The sequence below is a fragment of the Pelodiscus sinensis genome, chromosome 1 (assembly GCF_052426305.1).
Source record: "Pelodiscus sinensis isolate ZL-2025 chromosome 1, ASM5242630v1, whole genome shotgun sequence".
Classification (NCBI taxonomy): domain Eukaryota; kingdom Metazoa; phylum Chordata; order Testudines; family Trionychidae; genus Pelodiscus; species Pelodiscus sinensis.
In genome coordinates, this window is record NC_143052.1 from 308,733,438 (window position 1) to 308,753,066 (window position 19,629).

General features: G+C 45.6%; 1 protein-coding gene across 1 annotated transcript in view; it reads left to right on the forward strand.

The window, feature by feature from the left end:
• The window catches only part of MTUS2 (microtubule associated scaffold protein 2), a 479,820-nt gene extending 460,835 nt beyond the window's left edge, over positions 1–18,985 (forward strand). Inside the window, exons 11-15 of the mRNA XM_075919208.2 lie at positions 223–296; positions 2,891–2,989; positions 5,082–5,201; positions 7,236–7,333; positions 12,631–18,985. Of these exons, the coding sequence (XP_075775323.2) occupies positions 223–296; positions 2,891–2,989; positions 5,082–5,201; positions 7,236–7,333; positions 12,631–12,847 (608 nt within the window). The 3' untranslated portion in view covers positions 12,848–18,985. The remainder of the gene's footprint in view (positions 1–222; positions 297–2,890; positions 2,990–5,081; positions 5,202–7,235; positions 7,334–12,630) is intronic.
• Positions 18,986–19,629: the final 644 nt, after the last annotated feature.

The window sequence follows — 19,629 nt, forward strand, 5'->3', positions numbered from 1 at the left end:
TGCCTCCATTTCTGATGCGTGTCTGGAAAAATTTATGCTTTTGAGATTTACCGAAGACCATGCAGTGAGTTATTACCTGGCTCCTAGGCCCTGCTCAGTCCACTAGAACTGCCTGCCTAATAAAGTTTAGTTCATGAGATGGAAGATAAATGTATTCACTGTCCATGATTTTACTGTTTGTTGGACCCATTTAGCAATGTAATGTTTATGGATTTTCCCTAGAGCTGATGTCTGCCCACGAACTGGAAAAGAAAGACTTGGAAGAGAGTTTTGAAAAACTGCGGCTGTCACTCCAGGTTAATAATTTCATTATGTTCAAACCCCAATGATGTTCCAAAATTGTTCATACTAGGTACATCTACGCTACAGAAGAAGATAGAAGTTGCCGCTGTTGATCTTCCAGGGTTCGAATTAGCAGACTAGTTAAGAGTGTTTTTCCTTCAATTTCCTGCAGTGAAGACAGCACCACACGCCGAGTTAAGCTACTTTAGTTTCAGCTGTGCAATAAACTTAGCTGAAGCTGCGTATCTGAATTCGACTTTGTCCTGTAGTGTAGATGTACCCTATGATAGCACAGTAGTGAACTGGAATTCTCTCAACCAGTCTGAGGGCACAGCTGCTCTGTAGTTACTGACCCTTAACTGCACAGCATTTTCCCAGTAATGCAGTTCCCTGTGCACAGATTGGTTCTGGTTGCCTGATTTGCAAAATTACCTGGTTGCCTGATTTGCAAAATGCATTCTGATTAGTTAATTGCCATTATTAACGAATCACAGTTTAGGGATTTGCATACTTACCTCATGATTATTTTTAAACATCTATCCAGCAATTATACACATTTTTATCTGTGCTGATTAGCTCACCCTTCTGCTCTGCTTGGCTCTTGTGATCATTCTTTTCAAGCTGTCTACTAGCTACAAAGATGCCTCCTCAGCTTTTCTCCCTCCAGCTGAAGCAGCAAATGCTAATTATGCATGGAGAAGAGGGTAAACCCTAAAGCAAAAAAATTGCATCTGGGGAAAGGGATTTTAAGGTGGTTTAAAAAAAATCCTTGGATTCTTCAGGCTCATCTTGCTCCCACCAAATTGAACAGGAGCAGAATCTAACTCTTCCTATCCGTCCCAGCAGGACTCCTGGCCTCACAGTACTGTAGTTTTGTATAGACATTTGTAAAATAGTTACCTGAAGGAAATATCTTCTTTTGGTTCTGCAGCTCGAATCTACCACCAGCATTGTCCTGTCTCTGTTTGCCTTGTACAATTTCTCTCCCAAATGACCAGCTTAAAATCAGATCAGCTTAAAATGGTTCTAATGAAATTCAGCTGTTCTGGTTCTCGAGAATGAGATTGAAGTCCATTGGGGAAAGTGTGTCTCCGTGATACACAGTAAATTTAGGGCTCTTGTCTTAACAAATAAAGGTGCCATGTTGCGTGCTGTTGCTTGTTTATCCAGTCAAATTCTAATTTTACTTTTAAAAAAAAAAGTAACTTGCACAATTCCACATAGCTATTGCAGCAGCATTGAATTTAAAGTTTGTTTCAATGATTCTATTATTTGGCACAATAAACTACATCAGTGGAAGGTTAGGTTTAAGATTTCATATACACACAAGAAAGGAGATTGAAATTATTGGTATCCGCAGCAACTGCAATTTTTGCAGATGTTGCACATTGTGGCTACGTCTACACTGTAGTCTTCTTTTGCAAAAGCTTATGCAAATGAAGCACAGAGTGGAATATTGCCGCGCTTCATTTGCATAATTAATTAGCAGCCACTTTTGCGGAAAAAGGAGCTCTGTAGGCGACTCCTTTTTGCACAAAACCCCTCTCTTGCTCAAGACCCGTTCTTCCTCATTTTTTCATTATGCAAATAAAGCGTGGTGATATTCCACTCCGTGCTTCATTTGCATAAGCTTTTGTGGAAGAAGGCTACAGTGTAGACATAGCCAAAGTAGCAATATTAAAATCTTGACCAGATAATGTGATCAGAACAGGGATTGTATTAAAATGGGGGTGTTGTTTCTCAAATCATTGGTCCCCTGCTATGTGTTTTGTTTGCTTACAAACACAAGATTTCCCGCTATCATGAAAAGGCCATAAGCAGGAACTCTGTGCTCATCATGAGGCAAAACTATAACTCTTAAATAATGCACCTGCATCAGTATTGAGTTGTCCAAGACAATGGTTCACTGAGTTTAACATTTAAAATCCTGTATTCTGTAAAGTAATTAAAGAGTCTAGCTACAGTGGTAGGATCAATAGCACCTACCTGCTTCAGTCTGAAGCCTTCATCAGGGTCCAAAGTACATGGATTGTCTCATGAATGCCATCACTGATGAAGGTGAGTTATTTTATAAGCTGTCTTATTGTTTTCCGGCTGCAGAGCCAATGCCACGAAGAAAGATTGAGCTAGATTCTGTTTTGCTTCCTACGCCATCATCAAAACAGTTGCCTACATTCTGATTGCAAAAAGCAAAAAGAACACCTCTTAGTTTTCAGATCCCAAGTTGTTTTCTAACAAGGCAAAGGAAGAAGAGTTGCAAGCGGGTCCTCTGTCACTTGGCTCCACAAGCCTTAATATCCCACTCCATCGCTTTCCTCATGCAAATGGCAGGGCTCCCAGATGCTGCTACAACTGGTGGATAGTGGTGGCTATGCTACTATTCTGAACCTGTTTGCTGGATTGAGAGGGAATTATTGTCCCCTAACCCTCTGATGCCTTCTAGCATCAAAATCTCTGCTGCAAGTTTGAGTGATTTCATGCAAAACTGTCCTCTCACATTAGTTTCTAAGCCCTTCTACTCAGTTCCCCATGTACTCTGGCAATGGAAAATGATCTATGTAAAAGTTTCACTACAGCCTAATGGTTTGTTTCTGGTCAATAATTGCAGGACCAAGTAGATACCCTCACCTTCCAGAGCCATTCCCTCAGGGACAAGGCAAAACGATTTGAAGAGGCTTTAAAGAAAAACACTGAAGAGCAACTAGAGGTACCTGACAACCTTAATATGCATTTTCAAAACAGCAGGACATGCCTGTAAATACAGCCCACATTTGTACTGGTCAGTTATTAGCAAAGGAAATCTCAGCTCAGGTGTTATTAGAAATGGACCCAAACCAAAACCCTGGACTTTGTAGTGAGGTTTGGAATTGAAGCCTTGTTCTGGTTCCCCCCTCTCCCCGCTCTCCCATTGGGACACTATCCATCTATTTCTGGTTTTCTTTCATTTTTGTCTATTTCTCACTTGCATCCTGCTTTCATAATGTTGTTTCTTGGGCTTTTTCTTTGTCACTCTCTGTTACTTTTTAGTATCCTCTAATTTTCGTCTCCCTGCGCCCTCCTTCCTCTTCACGCTTCTCATATTTTCATCTGAATGTGCCTCGCCCTCTCATCCTGCTGAGATTCTTTGCTGTTTGTCCCTAATGGACTGTCTGGCAGTAGCAATATCACAGGAGAAGTTTATTTCATCAACATACGACAGAGCGATAGAATCCTAGAAGCTGATGGTTGAAGTGAAGCCCATTGTTAGCAGACTCTATAAGAAATTGGACCTAATGAAAGACCCGTCCTCTAACCATGTGTCCCACATACTTTTTGGGCTCGTCTGCACTGGCCCCTTTTCCGGAAGGGGCATGTAAATTTCATGAGTCGTAGTAGGGAAATGCGCGGGGGATTTAAATATCCCCTGCGGCATTTAAATAAAAATGTCCGCCGTTTTTTTCCGGCTTTTAAAAAAGCCGGAAAAGAGCGCCTACACTGGCCCCGATCCTCGGAAAAAGTGCCCTTTTCCGGAGGATCTTATTCCTACTTCAAAGTAGACGTAGCCTTTGAGATTTCAGAACTCCCCCCTTTCTAATGCATTGGAACTTTCTGTGGGCTAGACGGAGGTCAGCACTTACTACTTTCTCCCCAAGCAGCACAAAATAACTGGTGTTTGCTGGTGAACCTGAGCCGAACAAAAGGGCTGTGTCTAGACTGGCCAGTTTTTCCACAAAAGCAGCTGTCTACACTGGCCATTGAATTTCCACAAAAGCACTGACGATTTCATGTAAGATTGTCAGTGTTCTTGCGGAAATACTGTGCTGCTCCCATTCGGGCAAAAGTCCTTTTGCGCAAAACTTTTGTGCAAAAGGGCCAGTGTAGACAGCTGAGATTTGTTTTGCGCAAAAAAGCCCTGACTGCGAAAATGGCGATCGGGGCTTTTTTGCAGAAAAGCGCGTCTAGATTGGCACGGATGCTTTTCCACAAAAAGTGCGTTTGCAGAAAAGTGTCCGTGCCAATCTAGACACTCTGTTCCGAAAATGCTTTTAACGGAAAACTTTTCCGTTAAAAGCATTTCCGGAAAATCATGCCAGTCTAGACGTAGCCAAGATGTGTAAAGGGACAGTTTCTGCTCTGAGTGATGCTGCTGTAAAACTGGTGTGTTGACACCAGCATCAGTAGAGTGAGTTGTACCCTTATAAAGCGAAAGTCATTGGTGTCACTCTGGATTCGATTCAGCGTAATTGAGAAAAATGATGCTGGCCAATAAGGCTTTGGTAAGTGGAAGCCTAGCCCCTAAATGTACAGGTATTAATGTGGAAAGGGGAGTATTTTCTTGTCCTGCTTCACTGCCTTTCTCCCCTCTGGGACTTTAATCTTTATCGATGGCTCACCTGTTTTGCTGCATACATCACAGACCAAGTGATCTGCTGTTGTTCTCTGCTGCAAACATCCAGCTCCGACTTGGGTTGCTGTTTCTGCCTGATCTCTTTCACACTTGTGTTCTTCTCCAGAAAGCGCTGCACAGCTGCAAACAATGCTGTGTATTAGAATGCCTAGCGGTGAGTGGTGACTGAGCACCGTTCTGTCCTGTTTCACCTACTCCAAGTACCTCACCCACCTTGTCTCACTTATAAAATGAGGTATCTAGTTAAAATGGTTTTCAAACGAATCCCAGGGATTTGGGAGCGGTCATGCCCTTGGCATTCATGAGAACTAGGCTTCGAAATCTGTTGGCTGCTTGGGAAAATTTTACCCCCTGGCTGAATACACAGTTATGGTTGGAAGATGTAGACTTCACTGTCATTCTTCTTTCCTAGGTTGCATTAGCGCCATATCAGCACTTAGAAGAAGATATGAATAGCCTCAAGCAGGTTTTGGAAATGAAGAATCAGCTAATTCATCAACAGGAAAAGAGAATCATGGAGCTAGAGAAGCTGGTCAGTTTCCCCTCCCAGTATAGGAAGAGATGAGTGACATTGGAGTGGAGGAGGGCGGGACTGGGAAAACATGATGAAGGGGTCACAGAGAGCTAAATACTGTTTTCTGCCCCTTGCACTTCCCTGAGAAGTGTCACAGGTTTTCATTCTGAAAGGGAGAGAGGGAGGGGCCTCTTGTGTTTATCCATGTCCCCACCAGCCTTCTTCATCCCCCAAAACGTCTCCATGATTCCCCGCTCGGGCCTTTCTGGTTTTCACTTTGAAATATGCCCTGCCTTCAGGGGAGATGAGGTGGGGCAGGAGACAGTGGAGGATGGAGGGTGTAGTGATTCCTACATTCCTATAACTAAGAATGGGGCACATGCTGCCCCATCCCCTGTCTCCAAAGACAGGAGTAGGAGCAGTCCATGAGGCAGGACTAGTGTAGGTGGATGAAGAAGAGGACACTTGTGCCGTGTTGCTCCTTAATTCAGCAACCTGTGATAAGACCAGCCTCAGTAGTATGATCTAGCGAGGTGCAGCAAGAAATCCCAAGTTGGGGGCATGCTGGAAGTGCTTTGAATTAGCGCTCCCTACCATAAAGGTAACACCGCCTCCTAGCCTACTCCATCCTCGCTGTTTGTTTTTTGGTCTCCTCAGGTATGAAATTTTCATTTAACCAAGAGTTAGGTTCCAGAGGGGTAGCCATGTTAGTCTGTAACTGAAATTTTTTTTAAAAACAAGTAAGGGTCCTGCAGCATCTACATTTTTTGTTAATCTCTAAGGATATGTCTAGACTACAAGCCTCTTTCGAAAGAGGCTTTCTCGAAAGAGCTCTTTCAAAAAAGCCTCTTTTGAAAGAAATTGTCTAGACTGCCACAAGACTTTCGAAAAAGCAATCCACTTTTTTGAAAGAGAGCACCCAGGCAATCTGGACTCTCTCTTTCGAAAAAGCCCTGTTTGTGTTCAAACCTTTTTTCAAAAGAGCTCTTTCGAAAAAAGGCATTCTTCCTCATAAAATGAGGTTTACCACTGTTGAAAAAACCACCGCGTTCTTTTGATTTAATTTCAGAAGAACGCGACAGCAGTCTAGACGCAGGTGACGTTTTTTCGAAAAAAGGCCACTTTTTTGGAAAAAACTCTGCAGTCTAGACACAGCCTAAGGTGCGACAGGACTATTCATTGCTTTTTAAGAAATTTTTTTTTTCAAGAGTTAATTGTCATTGTAAAGTGGATCCATTTGGGGGGACCTGACAGGTGTGAACTACCGTAGGCCTCTAACATGGTGACAGGGTGAGCCGTTAACCACAATGGGCCGCCAGGCTGGCTGCTTTAGCACATTTTGTTGCTGTGTATGGGGAAGCTTGGGGACCCAGTTGATTATGTTGCTGAACGGTCCCACTGCTGGTGTGAACAGTGTGAAATAGCTGAGACTTCTTAACAATGATCTTCTGAATATCCTGCTTCCTTAAGCTAGAGCAAGATGTGGAAACAGCTGGTGCAGTGGTGCATTCCCTGGCCTGCTGCTGCTTCTTTCCCATGTCAGACAGTAGGATTCTACTACCACTGTGAATATGATATAAAACCCCATTACAGGGGCTCTCGGTGTATGCAGTGTAGCCCCAGGGGATGTCACAGGGAGAGGGGAATCTCAGCTAGATGGAGGCAGGGAGTGTCGGGGGAAAGGGGAAATCTCAGATGGAGGTAGGAAGGTTCTCTGTGGGTAGCAGAGGTGACCAATATGGATAAAGGGGGTACTAGCAGGGAAGAGGTTAAGAATCACCCCCCTCTTGTATCTGATTCACCACTGCCTCACTTCAGTGCCATACCAGTGTGACACCACTGATGTCCTGGGAGCGACATGCTGATAAATCAGGCCCAGAGTATTTATGACCTGAAATCAGATCTGTAGCTAGGATAACCTGCCTTCCTTCCACAATGAGTGTAACTGTTACTGTCAGGAAAATAAAACTTATTCTTCCTAAGGATTCTAGTCTAAATTCTTCGGCATCAAGTGCTGCTGCTGCAAACTCAACAAGTCCTCTCTTATTGCAGGCTGAAAAAAACACAGTATTGGAGGAAAAAATTCAGGTACTGCAACAGCAAAATGAAGACCTGAGAGTCAGGATTGATCAAAATACCGTTGTGACAAGGTTTGTATAGAAACTTGTGCACTGCTGGAGTTTTGCTAGCCCTTTGTACAGCATCGCTCTCCTGCGGGAGAACTAGCTCCCTGAGGTTCGACAGGATTAGGTTTTATCCACAGGAGCGGGCTGGGCTCCCAAGGAGAAAGAATGGGTTTGTGGTGAAATCTCTGGTGAGCCATGTACAGGTTCCAGACTTCCTATGTGGTGTTAGGTGAATCCCTTTACCTCCCTATGCCTCCGATTCCCATCTATACAAGGGAGCTAGTAACCCTTCCTTCCCCCACCCTGCGTCTGTTCTAGCTGCTTAGAAGGGAGCTCCTCGGGGGAATGTGTCTTACCTCTGCTGATACAGGGACTAGAACAATGGAGTCCTGGTCTCGGCTGGGGTCTCTCTATGCTACAAGAATAACAACACAGCACTCATGGCAAATCCTACCTGAAAGATGGAAAAGTGCTGATTGGGGCGTGTGTCTTCCTAGGCAGGGTGTGAATCGTTATGCTCAATCATTTTGCATCTTCTCAGACTCCATCAACCTCAAACCAGCACTGATGAAGTTGCAAATAACACAAAAATTGGGGAAGTGGTAAATAATGAAGAGACTGGGTCATTGATTCAGGGCAGTCTAGATCGCTCAGGAAGCTGGGTGCCCAGCACACAGGATGCATTTTAATACGGCTAACTCCAAATGCATAGAGCTAGGAACAAAGGATTTAGGTTATACACAATAAGGGACTTTGTCCCCGGAAGCAGTGACTCTGAGAAGGGTTTTGGGGTTGTGGTGGATAATCAGCTGAACATGTGCTCCCAGCATGATGCTGAGGCCAAAAAGAGCTAATGTGATCCTGGGGGTGCAGAAACAGGAGAATCACAAGGGAGTAAAACTCTGTATTTGGCACTGGTGCAACTGCTGCTGAGACACTGTATCCAGTTCTGGTGCCCAGTCTCGAAGAAGGATGGTGATAAATTGGAAAGGCTTCAGCGGGGAGCCTGGAGAATGATGAACTAATTAGAAACCATGCCTTAGTGATAGAGGCCAGGGGCTCGGTCGATTTAGCCTCATAAAGGGAAGGTTCAGGGGTGAGTTGATTACAGTCCATAAGGATGTACATGGGGAACAAATATTTAATCACTAGCAGTTGTACCTGGCGTTGCTCAGGTCTGTAACTGAAGGCATTTTTTTTCTTTTGAAAAATAAATGAAAAATATATGCGTCTTATTTTTCAATTATTGTATTTTTCAAAATGAAGGAAAATGAAGGCTGGAATGAGAGTTTGGGGGTGAGAAGGGGCAGAGGCAGGTGATTTAGGGTAGAGCATTGGAAGGTGTGGGGGGCTCAAGGCAGGGGTGGAAGTACTGAAGTCAAGGCAGGTGGGAGATGCAGGGCTCAGGACAGGGGGCTGGGAGGTGGGCGGGGGGGGGTTAACAGGGACTCCTATGGCGGCAACGGTGGCCCTTCTCCAGCAGCAACTCCTCTCAGAGGGCCAGGGCAGTGCTCCCCTTCCAGTGGGCCCCCCACCAGTTGTCCTTTCCCACAGACTGCAGTTGATCTGGGGGGAGGGACCAGGCTCCAGGGCCTATTACCCCCTTCAGCTGCTCTCCTCCTCCCCCTATGGCCTGTAGTTGTCTGGGGGGCACCAGGCTTTGGAGGCTGCCCACTCCTGAAGCAACCCCCCATAGCCTGCAGGCTGTCGGGGAGGGAGGAGGTTCCTGAGGCTGTCTCTGGGGGGTGACGCTCTGGGAACTGCCCCTGGTCTCCAGTGACCCCCACTCCCTTGTGGCTTGCAGGCTGTCTGGGGAGAGGCCAGGCTCTGGGGGCTTCCCCCCCCCCCCCCAGCTGTCCCCCATCAGTGGTCCCCTCTCTGCCTGCAGGCTCTCCATGTGGAAAAGGGGTTAGGCTCCAGGTTTGGGGTAGGGGGTCTCCTTACTGGTGGGCTGGCAGACAAGATGGTGAAACTCCAGTCCTGCTGACCTCGCTCATGGTGCTGCAGCTGCCACCAGGGTCATCTCAGTATCGTGTCCCTCCCCTCTGTGTTCTCCTCTCTTTCACGTTCTTCCTCTCTGCCTCCTCCTTTTCCATGTTCTGGGAAATAGTCTCTTTCCCAGCACGTCCCGTTTTCCAGGCACAACCAAACCCTGACCTTTATTTAAGTTAGGGTAAAAGAAAGCTGCCTACCAAATTTGGTGGTCCTAACTCTTACTGCTTAGGAGTTCTTGAACAAATGGACAAACAGGTGCAAAGATAGATGGACACACTCTAGAATATATGAGCTCTTCACTCAAGCAGGGACAGGTACAACATGATGCAAGGGCTGGATATGGCAGCTAGACAAATTGAGCCTGGAAATAAGGGGTAAATTGTTAACAGTGAGGCTACGTCTAGACTGGCATGATTTTCCGAAAATGCTTTTACCGGAAAACTTTTCCGTTAAAAGCATTTTCAGAAAAGCGCGTCTAGATTGGCAGGATGCTTTTCTGCAAAAGCACTTTTTGTGGAAAAGTGTCTGTGGCCAATCTAGACGCGGTTTTCCAAAAAAACCCCGATCGCCTTTTTCACGATCGGGGCTTTTTTGCGGAAAACAGTACTGTGCTGTCTACACTGGCCCTTTTGCGCAACAGTCTTTCGGAAAAAGACTTTTGCCCAAACGGGAGCAGCATAGTATTTCCAGAAAAGCACTGATGATTTTACATGAGATCGTCAGTGCTTTTCTGGAAATTCAAGCCGCCAATGTAGACAGCTGGCAAGATTTTCCGGAAAAGCTGCTGATTTTCCAGAAAAACTTGCCAGTCTAGACACAGCCTGAGAGTAATTAACCACTGGAACAAATTACCAAGTGCCCTGGTGGATTCTCCATCACTGGCAATTTTTAAACCAAGATTGGGAGCTTTTTTAACAGCTCTGCTCCAGGGATTCCTTGAGGAGGCTTCTGGGGCCTGTGCCATGCTGGAGGTCAGACTGGATGCTGACAGGGGTCCCTTCTGGCCTTGGGATCCATGGTTCTGTGAATAAAATGATAATGCCGAGGCTGGCATAATGGGGCCAAGCATGTGGGAGGACAGCTGAGGCATGGGCCCCCTCCCATAGGCAGCAGGAACTATGCATTCTGCCCAGGAGGGGAAAGCCGCCTCTGTCTTCAAGACAGCGTGACGCTTGTCTCTCCTTTGTCTTGTTACATGACACCAGATGACACAGCATAAACTGTGAGCTCCTGGCGCAGCACGTGGGCGATTAAAACAAGCCGAGTAAGACGCAGGGGCTCCTTTCCTTAGCTGCCTGCTAAAGCCGGGTGTCTTCTGAGGACATGTCTGTATTGCGCAGCCTGTTCACCGGTGCTTGACTATGAAGGCACTTTCCTACTCAAACGTCTCTCTAAATCACCTGTAGGCTGTATGTCTAACTCACAGCGCTGCTCCCCCGCCCATGGTGTGTCTGTTAGTGTCACAGAGGAGAGTGTGTTGGCTGACAGACTCCAACGTTCGCTGCAATACTGGATAGCACCCTGTGTAGCTGGCAAGCTGTATTACATGTCAAAAAGGCTAATATGTTCCAAGGGCCTGAGTCTCCAACGGCTGCCTGTGTATTTCTGCTTATGCGAGTCATCCCAGTGCCTTCGCTAGCTTTGAGAATCAGTCATGGAAGCAAGAGCTGTAGGGTTACTCCCTAAACTTGCTCAGGAAACAGGCAGGCGCACGCTTGTTGGTTGATGACCTAACTGAGCTTGCATAAAAGCTTTATGGCCCCCACAACGGGGGAGGAGCAGGTTAAAACCCCTTCCCCCAGCAGAATGCTGACCCAAAAAGGAGACGTGGCAGAGACACCGTGACGTCCCCCACAAACTGGAATTTACACAGCAGGTGCTCGGCTGCTACAGTGCTAGGCAGCAATATAAAATCAATTCCTGGTAGCCAGGTGTGGCTCTGAACGTCCATGCATACATGGAAGGGTGAGAAGAGTTGGGCAGAAATTTCTCCCACCATTTAGTTTATATTTAATGAATGTTGTAATCGTGCAGCCAGCTTAATTCCTGGTGTAACTGCATTGAGTATGGGCAGTATATGAGCCACCTGTTCGGGGAGGCTAGCCCCTGGTCCCAGCTAGAGCCCCACGCCATCAGCTGCCCCCTCCCAGCCCTGAGTGCCTCTGTACCCCAGTCCCAGAGCACTGGTCAGCATGGCCCCATCATCTCCAGCTCCCAAGTACCTAGTAGGCAACCTGAGCACATGCAGCCCTGGAGTGCCAGGTGACCGTCCCAGGACCACCTAGCCAAGCACTGGCCACGGCCACTGCGCATCCCCAGCCACAGACCATCCCCCCTAGCCCCAGCACCAACCCAGCCCTTCGGGAAAGAGTGGGAAGCAGGAGAGGGCCTCAGGGCGGATCATGGGTGGGCCACACCTGGCTGGGTGGTGAGGCTCAGCCTCATCCATGGCATTGAGTGAAGTGGAACAGTGAATGTGGCCCATTGTGCTCATGATCAGAGTTAGCCTGACTAGTTTAGAGACTGAAATGGCCTATTTAGCCACAGAAGAGGTAAATCCCGGGACACAGTGCCCCCGCAACATGCGTTAAACCTGACCAGGAGGAAGCATCAGTTTGTTTTTCAGGATCTGTTCATCCTGGATGCATGTGCCGTGCCTGCCAGGAAGGATGCCAATAGGGGAGTGTTTTGTTTTGCAGTATGGACACCTAGCCACTAGAAATCAGGTTAAGTGTACCCGCTAGTTTATGTGCGCCTCTTAACACCCATTGGATGGCAACAATTTTGAGCCCCCTCCCAACCTGGACCTAGTTCAGATTCCAGGAACAAAGCCTTGAAAAGCTCCATATCCCATTATGCACCCCTGAGTCCTCCAGTACTATCCCTCTGTCAGGGATGGCTTTACAATGGATTATGTTTTGTGGCATGTTGCCAAACATACACAATTCTAAGGTATTCAGCATAACTTGAGTTGCTTAATAACAAACTCGAGGGGGTGCGCTCACACCCACATGCAGTGCGCAGGGGGTTGAAATTGACAGGAGCTAGAAGACACAATGCCTGGAATTGTCTTTCAAGTCGTCAGAGGGCCTCAGGCCATTGTGCTCTGACTCAGCATCATGTGATGGAAACACTGTGCCAGGCGGGTGGATAAGCTGCTTGGTCACCTCAGGAGCAAAGCAGCTCCATAGCAGCGTGCTGGCTCGAAGCTGTCACAGGCAGCGTGGGAGGGGTGTGGCTTTGGCAGCCGTCCTATTGGCTTTACTGACAATCCAGCACTATGTAGCCTTGTGAAATGTTAAGTGGCGTGTTATTTCCCCCTCTAGGCAATTATCTGAGGAAAATGCTAATCTACAAGAATACGTGGAGAAAGAAACGGAGGAAAAGAAGAGGTTAAGCCGGACTAATGAAGAGCTACTTTGGAAGCTCCAGACAACAGAGCCCATTAGCCCTGTTAAACTGTCTCCTACATCTCCTACGCCTATTTATCGCTGTTCATCGGGCCCACCTACTCCTGCAAAAGTCAGCACGGTGCCAAGATGACAGCTCCACACAGCTGCAGAAGTTAACTGGGCTTTTACATATTTTTCCAATCTGCTGAATGTTTTCATCTGAAACAGTATTGACAGCCATAGATATCCAGGGTTGGTTACTGCAAGCATGCTCTGTAGCTGCATACGTGTAAGCTAGGCAGTGTACTATTATCCTTCTAGCATTGAAGCTCCTGGTATTGGCACACTGATGTCTTAGAATAGTAGAGCCAGTGTAGTCTGATGTGTAAACATTTTGCCATGGTTAGAGCTAAAAGAAAGAAAATACTACTACTAATGGTTCATCAAAAATGAATCTTTGCTGCAGTGTTTCAGGTTAGTTACAGACAGTTCACAGTTTAAATAGCTATATATGTATGTGTGTTTATATGGGTATGGATTGTGTGCATATATTCACACATGCAACATATATGGTGTTGAAATGTTCTGAATTGCATTTTTATATGATTGGATACACTACTAAGTGCTGATATATTTTCATTATGGTCAGCAGTTTTGTAACTTGTGCCTAAGACGTATATCTAAATGAAATGCATTTCTGTCAAGCCTCCCAGGAATATTTCTACCCAAAATAGAACTTACTTAGAACTAGAAGCGCCTTCCAAACTACCACCAAGTGGTACATTATATGACATGAACACCAGCGACATTGCGATTCTGAACTAGTACTGCCTTCAGATAAGGTCACTCATTCCAGTCTCTAAATTGTAATTATTAGCATCAATGGTGTGAACGATGTAAGCTAGAGACCGAAACCCTGAGGGCTTTAGCACATTCCATACAGTTTATTTGCTAGCGTGACTACATTTTACTCTCCCAAATCCTAGTTATCCTCTTTTTTTTTTTTAACCAAATGCTTTTGGGAGCAATCAGAATCTATGACAAACCTAGTCTCACATTATTTTATTGCAAGGCCTAGACAATAGAAAAGAACTATTTGCTGTGACCTTGACGTTTGGTCCAAAGCATTACATCCTTAATGGGATAGTCTATGAATTTAGAGCCAGTTTGCCTCAGGATACAGGGGCAAATGACCAGGAGAACCCCCAGAAAAGATATATGCATGGATCCAACTGAGGCCCAAATTGTGTCCCTCAACCTATCACCCCGCATATTTTGGGGTATAGTGAAAATGGCCAAATCACCTTAAACTGCTGCCTTCCAGGCAGGATGCAAAGACTCTTTGGTTTCCATGTTGTATTAACCCCCCTTTGCTGCACCTGTTATCTGTGCACGTGTTGCAGCAACTCTTAGTGTGGTGCCTATCTAGGTCAGGTGGAATGTCACACCTCGCTGAGTGAGCGCACTGGTTTCCAAGGGGTATAGCACCTCAAACAGCAGTTAGTCTGAGAAGGGGGTAACAGTATTTGATCTGGATCCTGGGTACGGGTAGGGACTGCATTGTTTGGTCCTGTTATCTCTGGTGTTCTCTAAATGTGGGCTCCAGAGTTTGCATCAGGTTTTTTTAGGGTTAGACTGTGAAAACATTTGCTGTAGTGCAGTGGCAGTTTAGGATTGTGTGATATGCCCACACAAAAGAAAAAAATGTTTTGTCGTGTTTTTTAAAATGCTGTGCTGGTTTTAATTTCAAGCTCCTGCACATTTTCCTGCCTAGTCACAGAGCATGCTGTGTGCTCCAGGACACGGCCATATTCAAGCCAGTATGTAAATAGGTGCACGAAATATTCTAGGGTTATGGAGCAATGTGAAAGAGAGAGTCTCACAAGATGTGTAGTGTGGGAGCTGGCTCATCAACACAGATGATGACTTGCAGGGAAGGGGGCAGGAAGGTATTCACGCCAGCAAGTGTGTGCATTGGTTGCACTGGAAATACGCTTCAGTGTTCCTGTGAGGCTGCAGCTTGGAAGCAAGCAGCTTCAATCTGTGTTTTTGGCCCATCCCGAGATGTAAAAATGAGGTTACTTTTTTTTTTTTTTTTTTTTTTGGTAGAGAAAATTTATTTTTGTAGCAATTTTGCATGGTATTATGATATTGCGTCCGTTGGACCTCTTATTAGACTAGACCAGGCCATATTTGACTAGCACTGTTGAAATACATTACTAGGTTGTATGTGTTCAGCGAGTACACCATGAAAGTAGGAGTGTTGGTAAAGAATGATAATCTCTAGCACTAGCGTTTTAGTCACTTTCACACTGCACTTGCTAAATGCACAGCTACTCTGCAATACCGGTTTCCTTGTTACGTTCCCATCTGGTGCAATGAGTTCTGTTACCGTAAGGCTGGTTGCCAGGATGTTAATCTCAATGATCCCATGTGTGACTCACTAAAACGTTACACTGTCCTGATCTGAGCTGGCTGAGCCAGTCTCTTTTCCATCAGCATTTCGGTGTTTTTCGTGCTTTACTCATCCTTTTGTTAGCTAATGGAGGCTTCCAGCAGTGAACTGGGAGTTGGGGGCTTAGCGGTAGGTAGACTGGGCTGCCGGTGACCCCATCATTATTTGGTGTCCTTTTCATTCTCCCTGTCTTATAGTAGTTGCTGCCTGATAGTGTTTGATACTGGCTGGTGATGCTTCCATCCATGTAACTAAATTTGGCTGCTCAGGGCTTCTCTTCCCCATTCCCCGCTGTGGGAAGCCAGCTGGGATTTCTCTTCCCCGGTCTCTATGGGAGGGAAACTGCCCAGTGTTCCTCTACCCCATTCCCTACAAGAGGAAAATGGCTGGAGCTTCTCCCCCCCCTGCCCACTCCCTGTCAGAGATGGGCAGCCATGAAATTGACCAGGATGGGCTGGGGAGGAGAGGTGGAGTCCTAGAACTTCTCACCTTAACTCCTAGCAGGGTCTGAAACCTCCTTCCCTACCCCAGATCTCCCTGGGGGGAGGCAGGGATAGCTGAACTGTAGCTGTCCAGCTCCGGCCAGGAAATTAACAAAACAACCAACAGCTGATGTAAGAGAGGCAGAGTCTGCACAGATACTGCCCCACTCTAACTACAGCAACATAAGCTGGATGCCACTTGGGGAAACAGAGCTATGTTGGTTGGTACAGCCCTTATGTCACTGAGAGGACGGCGATTGTATAGACGCTGCCGTGATTAGGTTGATATAGGCTGCCTTATGTCCACCTAACCGTCCTCACTAGCAGTATGCCACCAGTGAGCCTTGCCCTGACAAGCAGCTCTCCCTCCAACATCAGCCAAAAACCACACTTTTTTCATGGCACTGGAGAACTCACAGCGCTGCTCCCCCCCCCCCCCCAACCAATGGCTCCCACTCAGCCACAGGCTCTTGTTTCCTGCCCTAGCAGCCATACACTCCTCTTTCCCTGCCCACATGTCCACATACAATAGCTAGCTTCTTCTGGCATGAGGTAAGGGAGATGAAACTGTCTGGTGCATGATTGGCATTGAAGTGAATACATAAGAGGCTCAAACCTGTTTTCCTGGTGCACCAGAATTCCCACCAGAACCACAATGGGGGTGGTAGGTGCACTGGGCAGATGGAATCCAGGAAAGGAGGTTTGGGCAAGATTTTGCTTTCAGGACCAAATACTGGCTGAACTGCAGGCATCACACATTTGTGGCTGGCTTGGCTGATCTCCCATCTCCCATTGTTCTGGCGTCAGAGGAAATGACAGGAAATGCACTGGGGTCAGGACAGAATTTAAAAAAACAGAACCCGCAGGATTTGGGTGACTCATCACTATCCATTAAAAGGAAAAGTCAGTGGGAGCCTCGCCTCTACACGGAGACAGTCTGGCGATCGATCTTCCAGGATTTGATTTAGTGGGTCTAGTAAAAACACACTAAATCAAATGCTGTGGGTACCCCTGTCGACTGCAGTACTCCTTGCTGTCGTGAGGAGTAAGGGAAGTTGATGGGAAAGTTTCTTCCTTCAGCCTCCCGCTGTGGGGCTGCCCCAGAAAATCAATGCAAGGTATGTCAATGCAGCTATGCAATTCACATAGTTGGAATTGTGTATCTTACATTGATTTTTCTCTGACCTGGACTAAGCTACAAGGCAAGAGAGGGGACATAACATCATTTGAGTACTTAAAAAGGTGCTACAAGGAAGAGGGATAGGAGAAAAAGCAATGGGCATAAATTGCAGCAAGGGAGGTTTAAGTTGTATATTAGGAAAAACTTCCCAACTGTCAAAGTGGTTAAACACTGGAATAAATTGCCCAGGAAGGTTGTGGAATCTCCATTATGGGAGTTCTTGCATGTTTAAAGGTCTCAGAGGGGTAGCTGTGTTAGTTTGATGTAAAGTATCATGAGCTCTCGTGGGCAAAAACTCACTTCTTCAAATGGAATCATCTCATCTGATTTAAGCTCCTAAATCCATATTTAGGAACCAAAATGACTTTCAGTGGGCTTTGTGGCTGCTCAACAGTTCTGTTAATCAGGATAGTTTAAGCTGCTTAAATGTGTGTTTTACTAACTTCAGGCCCCCAGTTTTGAAATTTTGGCTTACATTTTAAATTCAAATCAACTGTTTACGGCTGTGTTATAAACTGCATTTAGAATGGAGAAGCCTTTAACTATGGAAGGATCAAATGAATTCCTCTTTTCCTCCACTGTGGAACCCTCCAACTGTCCATTAGCTAAAGCAGCATGACAGTCACTTCTGTAGGTCCTTTCATTAATATGACTGAGGCCCAGGGCTAGCTTCTGAAATGAGGGTCTGTCCACCGGTCGGTGGGGTTGAGAAGCCAGGTTTTGGTTCAGTCCATTTCTATGACATATCAAGGAGAAGTCAGCAAGATTAGGTGGACTGCTCCCATCCATGGCACATCCCTGTAGTACCAACTTGGAGATGGTTGATGAAGAGCAGTCTACTTTCATTTTCATCTGGTTCGTAAGGAGTGAGCACGGGAAATGATCAGTGTTGGGCCCAGCAATAAGAGAGAGGGGAAGGGGTGCAGAGCCGTTATTCTTCCACCCCCTTTCTCTTACCGAGATGACTCAGCCTGGTAGGTCAATGATACCTTTTGGATTGCAAAAGGACATAGGCAACATATCCATATGGAGTAATTACTCCTGGGAACCATCGGATGTCACTGTTGCTGTATAAAAATATAACTGTAAGCTTATTTGGGGGAGGTGGCCTTAAGAGTGTTTATTATCTCTATTGCAGCAGCACCCAAAGGACCTTATCAGACTGAAGGCACCATTGAAGTTGCTGTACAAACACAAATTAAGCTATGGCCTCCGCCCCTGGTTGGTTCCTGGAGAGCTTTTAAACAGTCCATCTGCCCTAACCGCCCTCAAATCCCTCAGCAAGTGTCTTCCTCAGAAAGAATAAGTGGGTGGAAGCAGGGCCTCTTTGAGAACGTAGCCAGCTGGAGCGCAGCTTCAGAGCTTTGTACTTCCAGCTCAATCAACATTGCTGCGATCGACGTCCTACTATTGATTTCGCAGGTCTGGTGCAGACAAGCTAAGTCAATGGCAAAGTGCTCACCCATTAAGACCTATACAACACCTCAGCGAGAGGCAGAAGGCAAGATGGCGGTAAAGTGTGTCTCATCAACACAGTTCAGTGCTGACACCACTGTTGGTCAGCCTAAGTGCCGCCAACTTCAGTTACATAATTGAAATAGCATAACATAGGTCAAATTACAGCTTTAGTGTAGACCAGCTTTTAGCGGCAAGTGATGAGAATTTTTTGCTTTCTGCCTTTCTTAGCTCTTTTTTTCTTCAAGTCTGTGGGACACAAGCAGTGTTTGAATTCTTGCAACTAAGAAGTCTGCACAAATCAGATCAGTATGTTTAAGTTCCTGCATTTCATTAAAATAATTTGCTTACGATAAATCAGCAGGTACCTAAATGGCTAAGTCCATATTTTTTGGTGAGGAAAAAAACAAACAAAATCAGGTATTTTATGTCTCTGCACTGATTGCATTTGTGTCCCATGGACACACTGGGGATCCTTCTGTAAAGTTTTTCCCATGCAGCAGGAGTTCTGTAGTCTGATTTAATACGTAGTTAATGAATTACAGGAAATGTTTGTATTATTTCTGTTATGATGTACAGATGAGTGTAATATATTCCTGATAATAAATTCATGCTCCAGCACAAATATGGATGGAAGCATGCAAACTGGTGTCTCGTGCTGTGTTTTCTTTATGGCTGTGTGCCTACTGGGGCTGCAGGAAAATAGGTCTGGTTGATCAGATTACATGCTATAAATTTAGATTATACTCTTACTGACTCAATGTCTCTGGAGTCTAAATTCAGTAACGACATTTTCGCTTATTCATGACCCTCTCCTGAAATGAGGAACTGTACAAGTGGAAGAGAAGGGTGGCACTCATTCATGAGACATAGATTGTGGGCAAGATAATGGAGCACCTGATATGGGACTCGACTGACAAATAATTAAAAGAAGGTAATGTAATTAATGCCAATCAGTATCCATTTGTGGAAAGAGGATCCTGTCAAACTAACTTGATATCTGGTTTTGATGAGAATACCAGTTCGGTTGATAAAGGTAAAAGTGCTGATAGAATATACTTCGGAAAGGCATTTAATGTGATATTTTGATTAAAAAAGCTAGAATCCGTAAAATTAAGATGGCACATGTTAAACAGATTATTAAAAGTTGGCTAACTAATAGGTCTGAAAATGTGATTGTAAATGAGGAATCATCATCAGATAGATGTGTTTCTAGTTGGGGCCTGCAGAGGTCCATTCTTGGCTCTATGCTATTTTACATTTTTCACAATGATCTAGAAGAAACCCATCATCACAGATAACATTTACTGGTGACACCAAAATTGTGAGCACGGTAAATGAACCACATAGGTCACTGATAC